The sequence below is a fragment of the Polyodon spathula genome, chromosome 16 (genome assembly GCF_017654505.1).
Source record: "Polyodon spathula isolate WHYD16114869_AA chromosome 16, ASM1765450v1, whole genome shotgun sequence".
Taxonomy (NCBI): Eukaryota; Metazoa; Chordata; class Actinopteri; order Acipenseriformes; family Polyodontidae; genus Polyodon; species Polyodon spathula.
Genome location: NC_054549.1, coordinates 22,122,887 through 22,133,934, shown reverse-complemented (window position 1 = coordinate 22,133,934; position 11,048 = coordinate 22,122,887). Strand labels below are relative to the sequence as shown.

Genomic DNA, 11,048 nt, shown 5'->3' with positions numbered 1-11,048 from the left:
GTGTGATTTCCGACTTTCAGAATATTTATTCTAATGAATAAAGCACAGTTTAGATTAGCTTTATTTATAATGTTACAGGTTTAAACATATGAAATGGTTTTTAATTTGACACTGGGAACTCCTGCGTTAAAAAACATACAATAAAGATGTTTAGCTCTGTGTTAGTTAATACACCTCTACCTAAATGTTTGTGTCTTTTTATTAGGTAAGAGTTACTAGATTACATAATAGTAGTAGTAATAATAATAAGAATAATAATAATAATAATCATTACCTTTTTCAGTGCATTTCACAAGAAGTATAGTCATTGCTGTTGATAGTCTGAAGACAAGATGGAGAGATATTGTTTAACAAAGGTTGGAACAGAATTTAAAAGAAAGACTGTGAATGAAATCCAGTGAAAGTAACAAAAAGTGAGCACAGGTGTACATATTAGTATATTACATTAGTTTAGTGGTCTGCTTTTGGGATTCATTGTCTTTCCAATACAACTGGATTGCTCAGCAGTTTCGAATGATCTTTTCCAGATCGAGACGTTACAAAGTTTGTGCTACGTATTACAAGTTTCCATTTTTTTCTGTCCCACCCTTCCTGTGCTAGGAGCTCTCCATGGTCCTGTTCTAGCCTGGAAGCAGCCTTGCATGCAAACTTATCCACCAGCTGCAATATCAGATTACTACCACTGCTTCATTGTGCTGACTAGACAGACTTCCTCACTTTTTTTTGTATACGAATGGCATTAGACTTAATCATGTTTAGCAAGGCTTACGTGCATCTAGGCAGTAAATAATTGATGGAACAGCAATTTGTGGTTTCTATGTAAAGTATTAAGTGTTAAACTATGTACAGTATTTACAGTATTCTATACACTCTGCCCTCTCTCCCGTAGCTGTGTTCTCAGATTGAAGAGCTAGAGCAGGAGAATCAACAGTTAAGGGCAGGGCAGGGGGCGGTTCCAGAGGCAGCAAGCCCAGCCTCCGGTCCGGTAGATGGGGAACTGCTCCGCCTCCAAGCTGAAAACTCCGCCCTCCAGAAGAACATGGATGGTGAGTTTGCTTTTTAAGAACGCACGAAATATTTCAGAAATCACTCACCTAGTTTTGTCTTGGGTTCTTGATCGAAACAATATTAGCCGTAGTGTAATGGGCAGGTATACCCTTATAAACGTTTGCCACAGCAATTTTGCATTGTGCTTTTTGAAGTCCAGAACAATTGTTATTGAATTTGCTTGTTTTTTCTATTTCTGAATATAAATGACATTGTAAAACATTAATAAATATTTTTTTAAAAATTAGGTCTCCCCTGGTAAAGGCACGGTCGCGTGGAGTGCAGGGGGGAGTCACACAGTCAGGGGAGCGCAGGGGTCCCCGTTGGTCTCCCCTGGTAAAGGCACGGTCGCGTGGAGTGCAGGGGGGAGTCACACAGTCAGGGGAGCGCAGGGGTCCCCGTTGGTCTCCCCTGGTAAAGGCACGGTCGCGTGGAGTGCAGGGGGGAGTCACACAGTCAGGGGAGCGCAGGGGTCCCCGTTGGTCTCCCCTGGTAAAGGCACGGTCGCGTGGAGTGCAGGGGGGAGTCGCACAGTCAGGGGAGCGCAGGGGTCCCCGTTGGTCTCCCCTGGTAAAGGCACGGTTGCGTGGAGTGCAGGGGGGAGTCACACAGTCAGGGGAGCGCAGGGGTCCCCGTTGGTCTCGCCTGGTAAAGGCACGGCCGTGTGGTGTTCAGGCGGAGTCATAGAGTCAGGGGAGAGCAGGTTCCTGGCAATGCGAAGTTGCCGGTCTTTGCTGGGGATTCCAGAGGGAGCTGACAATTTCAAGTACTCAAGGACCCACATTTTGGGGGGGGGGGGGGGGTGTGGAAGAAACAATTGGGACACTCTCTAAATTAAAAAAGAAATTGTATATAATTGCAAGCAGTGTTAGGAAATAGTAAGTTCACAAATAGAGCACCAGACATCATCGATTTTATTGAGTGCTTACTAGTTTATTCAATTAACTTCGATCTTCGTCAAGTCAGTAGTCGTTATGCCCCGAATGTGAGTCTCTCTAACCCTGCTCTGCTTTTGTAGCCCTGCAGGAGCGCTATGAGAGGGATGTCCAGGTAAGGAGAGGGGCCGAGGTGAACGGACTGAGGGTGACCCACACAGACCACCCAGACGGACAGACGCACACAGAGGGAGTCCCGGGACAGACAGACAACCGGGAGGAAGGAGAGATCCCGGAGCAGGTTGGAGAAAAGGGGCCACTTTTCACAGAGCTTCAAGCAGAACACGTTCACGTATTGCCTGCTTTTCTATAGAAGTCCCTCACTGTGTTCCTCTCTATTTGCAGATTGAGCTGAAGTCTGCAAAACTGGAGCAAAGTGTCAAAAAGCTGAGTGGTAAGTGTCTCAGTTCTACGACATCAATCTGCATTTAAAGCTGAAAGTATAACTAATTAAGCATCCTGTTTTGAGATACTTGGAGCTACTGGCTGTACTCTGTGATTCTCTCAATACAGTTCCATTTCAGGTGTTGTCCAGTAATCACTATGAGTCGGATTTTTCACTGTGGGCAAATGTAATACATTTACTATGGTGAGGGCAATTTGCCAGTGATTTACCCATAGGGGAAAATATAGGCCTACCTGTTTCAACAGCACACAGTTTTGCACATATTATTGATACAGCCTGCTTGATTTCAGATGAGCTGCACTCTATGATTTTTAATGAAGTTACATTACAGGTGGTGTCTGGTAAAACTAGTAAAGTCTAATAGTAGCAGGGATGGAAATAAGACTCCATTGCATAGCAGTTTGAGCCATCACTGATTTTACTAGGAGTTTAGTAAGAGTTTGTTACCTGTACACACTGTGGCTAATCAAGATCGTAGTAAAACCTGGAATGGGTGAAACTGCTGTGCAATAGGAATCTTATTTCTATCCATTAGCACATCCCAAATAATGACGTCAGTGTGTTTGCAATGTGTAATGCATTTGTGTGTCTATTGACAGAGATAGAGTTGCAGCTGCAGACTGAGAGAGAGGAGAAGAGACTGCTGAAAGAACAGCTGCAGTCACTGGAGGTAAAAGTGCAGCCAATATAACTTCCCCTTTAACCTGCCATGCAAAGAGCGATCTCTCCTGCTGTGTTAAGAAAAACCAGGAATTTCACGTATATTGATTGAAATAAAGTGCTTCTTTCAAACGCATACCGTTCAATTATAGGTATTATTTGTTGTATTATTTTTTCTGGGTATTTGTAGCTTACAAAATAATTCCATAAATATTCTCTGCCATCTTTATGTGTGTGTGTGTGTGTGTGTGTGTGTGTGTGTGTGTATATATATATACACTGAGCATAAAAAGAAACTTATCACTTCCATTTGAATAAAATTTAATAGATGTGATCAAAAAATGACAAACTCTGTTTTAGAGCAGGTGTAGTGACTTTCTATTGTGCTGATTAACAATTGACATCACAAAGATGCTGCAGAATGATCTGTCGATTTTGAGCAGGTGTTGTGACTCTTGGTCTCCCAGTTGGTGGCCTGTCGTTGACAGAGTGTGTCTGGTTATACAGTCTCGCCAGGTCTGAAATTGCTGGCTGTGAGCGCCCAAGACTGCGAACCACAGTACGCTGCCCTAGTTAGGCCTCCAGCATGCCGATCGGACGAAGGCGCTACTCTCTTCACAGACGTGGCGTATTGTTTTTTTTTTCTGTGATTTTCTTTATTGCTTTTATTCAAGCTTGCAATTCAACAGCTGAAATCACTCCATATTCAGTGTTCAATCAACTCTCTCACTAATTAGGTGATTAAGTGCATATGCTTCAGTCACAGTCACTCAAGCATGTCATAGTCAAGGATGAATGATCGAGTGATAAAAAAGAAACCAAAAACATTTCGTTAATGTCCACCACTTATATACCTTATTTTTTTTTTTGATGCTCTGTGTGTGTGTGTGTGTGTGTGTGTGTGTTGTGTGTGTGTGTGTGTGTGTGTGTATATATATATATATATATATATATATATATATATATATAAATATGTTTCAATGTGCAGCTCAGCACTGAAAAGTCACATTGATACATACTAAACATTTAACAGCACAATTTGAATCCAAATGATAAGTAACTCTCCCAGTCTCTCTCTTCCAGTCCACTGCACACACCGATTCAGCCAAACTTCAGGAAGAGATCAACAAGGTATGAGTGTGTCTTCTCTTTCTTCAAACTATTGTGAAGTTCAAGTATTGTAGGCATTCTCTGTAGCGGTGGTCAACTTGACTCCTCACAGCTTGAGCGGAATCAATCCTGCGTTTTTAATTTGTTTTTGTTTCTTTTGTAGCTGTCTGACAAACTGAAGAAAAAACAGGAAAGGTAGGAGTCTGGTTTTGTGTTTTTTTTTTTTTTTTTTTTTTTTTTAATCCAGTTAGGAGTGTTTCGGTACCCGTACCCCTGCCTTTTAAGAAGTATTTACCAGCTGCTTTTAAACAAATTCAATCATTATCATATTGATGTCAAAGCAAGAAAACCTGTCCTTCCTTCACCTTTACAATTGAGTACCAATCAGTGACCCCCGTGCGGGGGTACGGCAGTAAAAATGCTAGCCCCCCGGATGAAGGGAAAATGCACTTCTAATCAACTTTTAAAACACTGCGGAAGTTAATTGCCATTAACCCTTTGCGCTCGTGCGTAGAGCCCAGTCCAACATCATCAAAAAGACGTCAAGCACAGGTCTCTAGTAGTTTTTTTCTCTGGGGAAAAAAGCAGAGAAAACCTTTCAATGGCCGAGTGAGACCAATAGGAGCCGAGAGAAGCCGTAAAGAAAAAGGACGTATCTGATAGCCCCATCCACTACAGGGATAACACGGACATAATAAAGGAGTTAGCTGCTTTCGCATCCAGCGCTCAGGGAATATCACAGACATTTGCAGAGCTTTTTGAGATGTTATAGTAATAAAATAATGACTTGGATCACATTATTGAGGAGTTTGGTCATAGAACGAGTGATCAGGAGAGGATTTATCAGTATGCACGACTGTAAAGAGGTATGTGAAAAAAGCGAAATACAGCGAGAAAAGCACCTAACAAGCGCTGAGTAAATGGACCACTAAGGGTTAATTGGTACTCGGTTGTAAAAGTGAAGGAAGGACAGCTTTTTTGTTTTGAAATCAACACATTAATGAATGAGTGAATGTAGCTTCTTGTTGCAGATCCCTTTTAGGGACTTGCACGTCGACCCTGGATTGTTTCCATCGCAACATGAAGGTGGCATTGATTTCTCTTATTCTCCTTCATCCCGCATTAACAAGTAGATCCAGGTCTTTATTTATTCTGTTCTTTTGATCTCCGAGTGCTGCTGGTTTTAGTTTGAACCACACGTGTCTGTATGTTGTTTGTACATTGTAATTGTCTCTCTCTTGTAAACAAGACCTCGGTCTCAATGGGTAAGTCATCTGGTTAGATAAGTAAATATGTGAGAAGGTGTATGACGTTTGTTTTCTGTGCGTTTTCTCTTTTAGTTTTCTGCGTTTGCAAACTGAAAAGGAGACCTTGTACACCGACAGCAGGTAAAGGATTAGTAATACGTTGATTAGAAATGTCGACACAGAAACCTGGAATGTTTGTGAGTAGCAACAGTGTGAGTCTTGACTGGGGAGTTTATGACTTTGTGACTTTATACATTAAGGGTAACTGTTATGGTATCTTCTGAAGTATATTGCTGTAAAGTAACCCTCAGCCGAGCCATTGCAGTTACCCCACACTTTTAAAACCTGCCGATGTTAAACTAGCCAACTTTTCTCCTAACTTAGTTTGTCATTGTACAAATTCAGTAACCTGTATGGAAACGTGTGGTGGAAGCGCTGAATGTTGTGCACCTCCGTTTCCGTCATTCTAATATACTTTATAATGTATAACCGTTGTCAAAATCTGCAGATCTGCAGGGTGATTCATAGTTCACGCAACGTGGTTGTTTTGCATTGTTGTTTTGCATTAATTTTCAATTCTACTTAGATGGTGACGTTATTGAACAGTCCTCTGGTGGCCAAGTGGTGCGTCACAGAGCATCTCTCCGAGGTTTTTCCTTTGCATATCATCCTCCACGAGCCCGCCAGTATTCTCAATGTGCTGGTAGTGTTGTGCGAATTATGACTCGTCCTGTATATCTCTTTTTTCAGAACTAAAATCGATGAGATTCAGCAGAAGAAGGAAGAGGAGCTGAAGTCAGTAAATATCCGCAACCAGAAACTCCAAGCGGACCTGCAGGCAACCAATCAGGTACCAGTTCCACGAGCACACAACCAATCGGGTACCAGTTCCACCAGCACACAACCAATCAGGTACCAGTTCCACCAGCACACAGCCAATCAGCTACCATTTCCACCAGCACACAACCAATCAGGTACCAATTCCACCAGCACCCAACCAATCAGGTAACAATTCTAGCAGCACACAATTAACTAAGAGGCTGTATAATTGGTACACTTTGATTGTTTACAGACATTGCTCTTTCATGTAGGACAATAGAAGATCTATGAGGTGAGGGCAATATAGATTTGATCCGACTTACTGGAATTTGTTAGCTTTAATCACTATAATGGTATTTTGCTGTGTGGCTGATGGCCTGTGTCTCTCTTGCAGATCATCAGTGAATTGAAAGAACAGCTGCAAACTATGCAGAGGGATCACGAGGTGGCCCTACACTCCCTCAAAGAGCAGGTATCGATACCAGACTCCCATTTCAACAACACCCCCTAAACTAGCAGATACCCAGTCCTGGCTTTCTGAACCTTTAACTCTTACCTGTCTTCCATTCTGACTTAACCCTTTGCATTTATTCAGCACTTGTCAGGTGCATCAGGTCGAATTTATTTTCACATGTGCTGTTTAAAAAAAAAAAAAAAAAAAAAAAAAAAAAAAAAATTCTGAGTAAAACAGGTTTAAAAGGCACTGAATCGCAAAGGGACACTCAGTACTGCACCTCCAGCCAAGCCCCACCCCTTGTTTGCTGTATTTTTCACATACCTCTTTATAGACGTGCATACTGATAAATCCTCTCCTGCTCACTCGTTTTATCACCAAACTCCTCAACAATGTGATCCGAGTCATTATTTTATTACTATAACATCTCAAAATGCTCTGCAGGTGTCTGTGATATTCTTTGAGCGCTGGATGCAGAAGCAGCTCTCTCCTTTGTTTGTGTCTATGTTAGCTCTGTGGTGCATGAGGCTATCAGATACATTTTTTTTGGTCAACAAACGACACAAGACCTGTGCTTGATGTCTTTTTGATGATGTTGGACAGGGTCCGTCATCGGACTGGAAAGGGAAAATTGTAATATCAGACCTGGTCCGACATAGGACTGCAAAGGGTTAAACTGCCTGGCCATTTTATTAGAACCAGAATCTTATATCGGATCGGGCCGCTGTTTGCCCTGATCACAGCCTTGCAGGTGAGGTGGCACAGACTCCTCAAGGTGTTGGAAGGTCTCTTGAGGGATCTGTTCAGCCAGTTGGTGAGGTAGGCAGAGGATCAGGATGGCATTCAAGTTCATCCCACACGTGCTTGGTTGGATCCAGGGTTTGTGGTGGCCATGGAAGAAGTCTCTGTCCTGCTGCTTAAGCCACTTTGCTGTATAGTTCTCAAATGGGCTGTTTTGAACATTACATAGGGTTAGTTAGATTTTCACAACAGGTAATGGAATTAATTTGTTGGCTATAATCCCTATAAGAGGGTAACTTGCATATCTTTCAATTTAAATCTTAATATAACGGTACTGCTCTGGGTTCAAGAAAGTTTCATTGCCTTTCGCAGTCCATCACTTCATTTCCTAGTTCACTTTACCTTAGCAGTGTCTTCAGGGTCACTGGCTCCAAAGCATGTCAGTCATTAGGGGAAGCAGTTTATTGGTTAAGAAGGCGTTGAAGGGGTGGGGACAATTTCACTCAGCAAATTAAACAAGCAGCTAAAAGCAGAGCTTGCAAAAACAGATTTCTTTTAACCTAGTGAAGTGCCAGATATGTGTTTCTTTCAAAACTTTACATTTGATGTCTATAAACTGCTTTTTGAATTGCTATGTTACATTCGCAATGGGTAATGGAGTAATGGCACAGTGCTGTGTTGGTGGCATGCTGAAATGACTTCTTTATCATAGTGTTTATTCTTTCCAGTGCTGATACCCACTTTATCTTCCTGTCTGCTTTTCGCCCCTCTGCTTCGCCTGTCCCTCCCACCCTTCTGTCCTCCTCCCCTTTTTCTCTGCTTTTCTCTTACCCTTTCTTTCCCCACTCCCTTTTCTCTCTTCTTCCATCTTTCTCTCTCCTTCCTTTCCCTTCCCCTCCCTGTCCTCCTCTCTTCTTGTCTGTCTCTTCTTCTCTCTTTTTGTCCCTCTCCCTTGCCCCTGTCTCTCTCCTCCTCCCTGTCTCTCTCTCCCTGTCCCTCTGTGTGTCACATTGTGCTGCAGGTAGCGTTTCAGGGTGCAGAGAGTCAGGAGCAAGCGGAAAGCATCCTCACTGAGAACGACTGCGCTCCGAGGCTTGAACCTATCGTCAGCTCTAGTCCAGGTACCGATATCCACACTCCCCCCCAAACCTGGCTACCACCACCCCCCCCCCCCCCCCCCCCCCCCCCCCCCCTTTTTCGCGGCTACCACACTCCCCCCAGGGGGGCGCTACCACACTCCCCCCCAAACGCGGCTATCACACTCCCCCCAAACGCGGCCTCCACATTCCGCCGGAGGTGTAAGCCTCCACATTCCCCCCAAAGGTGCCACCGCACTTTGGGCCCCCCCAAAGGGGGTTCCACCGGGCCTCCCCCCAACCCCGTGAGGGGGGTTTGGGCCGATGGCCCCAGGGGGGTTTGGGCCGATGGCAAAAGGGGGGTTTGGGCGAAGGTGTAAGGGGGGCTTTGGGCCGATGGTGAGAGGGGGTTTGGGCCGAAGGTGTAAGGGGGTTTGGACCGATGGGGGGGGGGGCCGCTACCACACTCCACCCGATGGTGTGAGGTGGGGCTTGCCCCACCCCCCCCAAACGCGGCTACCACTCTCCCCCCAAACCCGGCTACCACACTCCCCCAGTTTTGCATCACCTCGCATTTTAGAATTGAGACCTAAAAACAAACAAACAAAAATTCCAATAAGAACATAATTTAGATATTTTCTTTAACATCAGGTAATCAAAGAAGCTACCAAACAATATTGCAAAAGTCTACCAGAAGCCATAATAGTAGTACGGTAGTATTTCATATTTGATTTTGAAATGTCACATTGTCCGTTTTTTGTTGAGTATATGGAAAACTGCAATGCTGTGTGTAATTCTATTTGTTAACGTAACATTATTCAGCAGGTTTCATTCAATTCTATGAAGATAAATTAGTTATATGGTGATGCAAAACTTTTAGCCATAGCTGTACAGCAGAACCTGTCATATCCAATCCTGTAGGATATTAACTGATGAACTCATTCACACAGGTTGCTGCTGCCAACTGAACGGTACTGATGGAAACTGATCAATGCACATTTTATTAGCTGTCGGAAAAAATAAGTTCAGCTCTAAATTCAGTAATATTTATTAGTGCCTGCATCCTTGTAAAGCACTTTGTGGCGACCTATCATGAAAAGGCACTATATAAAAACAAGGATTGATTCATTCAGTTGTAGAGTTTTTTAAAAAGACAGTGAGTTTGGGCATTGTTTCACTTTTTACATGCTGTCACTTCACATATAGTCATTGCCCAGTTTAACCATGAACAAGAAAGCAAGGGATTCATATAATTACTGTACCCTGTAAAAACCTGAAACGAGATACAGGTTACAGTACAAAAAAGCTGTCGGATTACTTTGGTATAGACTGAGAAGGCAGGGTAAGAACTGTTTTTTGGAATGCAGTTTTATAAATTGCCAAACAGTGTTTTATATTTGCAATCACTTTCACCGATTTGCTTTGTATAGTATACAGCTCGGCTAAACGTTTAGCATCATGCTATAGAATAAACTCACTTCGCTTCGTCTTGTCACGTGAAAACTGCTGAATAATGTTACGTTAACATATTTTTTTAAAACTAACATGAAATATTTCTGCACTACTATTATGGCTTTCGGTAGACTTTTGCAAGATCATTTTGTAGTTTCTTTAATTACATGATGTTGAAATATCTAAATAATATATCTCCATCCTAAAATTCTACATGATGCAAAAGTTTTGTGAAGAATCATACATTTTATACACACGGATATACTTGACATTAATAAATCAACTGCAGTGGAAGCTGACATGCAAAATTTTTACAGTTGGACCCCTGGAATCAGTCGTTTTGGTTCTCAGTATAGTGAGCTGATCTGTAGTGAGGGGTGAACTGATGAGCTCTGTGTGTCTTTGTGTGTTCGTCAGATCCAGACTACAAAAACCCAGGAGATGAGTCTCCTCCGAGATCAGAATATGGCTTTGACTGTGGAGCTTCAGCAGTATCAGGAAGACAAGGAGAGCTACCTGGCCCAGAAAGACGACCTCCACTCCCAGATCCAGGTTTGCATAATAGTCGAGCTAAGTCACATGACTCCCGTCTCCCACACGCCTGTCTGACTCACTCAGTAGTCCTCTTGAAACGAGCATTAGGAACATCTTCTATCGCAAACTACTTCTTTAAGAAGCTGAAAATGCTGACGAAGACGACAGCAACAGACAGCACACCGACCACGACTGGACACAAACGCACACACAGCCCATGACACACGCAGCCACGGGAATACTGTAAAGCATTCTGACAAGGTGGAGAAAGACCCTCAGTGGAAACACTTGTAGAAATGAGAGAAATCTTTTATATGGGTTCCATATGCTGTTATTAAATCAAAATAAATAACAGATGAATAGCTCATATTAGTGTTGATGTCCCCTTCAGTCACTGCGTTTTCCTATCTGTGAATCTATTTTAGAATGCACATATATATATAAATAATATAACCCTAAATAAATCCTTACCCCCCTCCCAAAGTTCAGGCAGTGCAACTTCTCGAACTCCTAGAGTTCACCCAAATTCTTTTCAGATTTCTAAATCTTAAATTAAACATTTGTGAC

At 42.8% G+C, this 11,048-nt stretch overlaps 1 protein-coding gene across 1 annotated transcript in view; it reads left to right on the top strand.

The window, feature by feature from the left end:
• Positions 1 to 880: 880 nt before the first annotated feature.
• The window catches only part of gripap1 (GRIP1 associated protein 1), a 42,712-nt gene continuing 32,544 nt past the window's right edge, over positions 881 to 11,048 (top strand). Inside the window, exons 1-10 of the mRNA XM_041273788.1 lie at positions 881 to 1,046; positions 2,066 to 2,223; positions 2,328 to 2,376; positions 2,988 to 3,058; positions 4,132 to 4,179; positions 4,322 to 4,353; positions 5,499 to 5,546; positions 6,156 to 6,255; positions 6,619 to 6,696; positions 10,365 to 10,499. Of these exons, the coding sequence (XP_041129722.1) occupies positions 1,040 to 1,046; positions 2,066 to 2,223; positions 2,328 to 2,376; positions 2,988 to 3,058; positions 4,132 to 4,179; positions 4,322 to 4,353; positions 5,499 to 5,546; positions 6,156 to 6,255; positions 6,619 to 6,696; positions 10,365 to 10,499 (726 nt within the window). The 5' untranslated portion in view covers positions 881 to 1,039. The remainder of the gene's footprint in view (positions 1,047 to 2,065; positions 2,224 to 2,327; positions 2,377 to 2,987; positions 3,059 to 4,131; positions 4,180 to 4,321; positions 4,354 to 5,498; positions 5,547 to 6,155; positions 6,256 to 6,618; positions 6,697 to 10,364; positions 10,500 to 11,048) is intronic.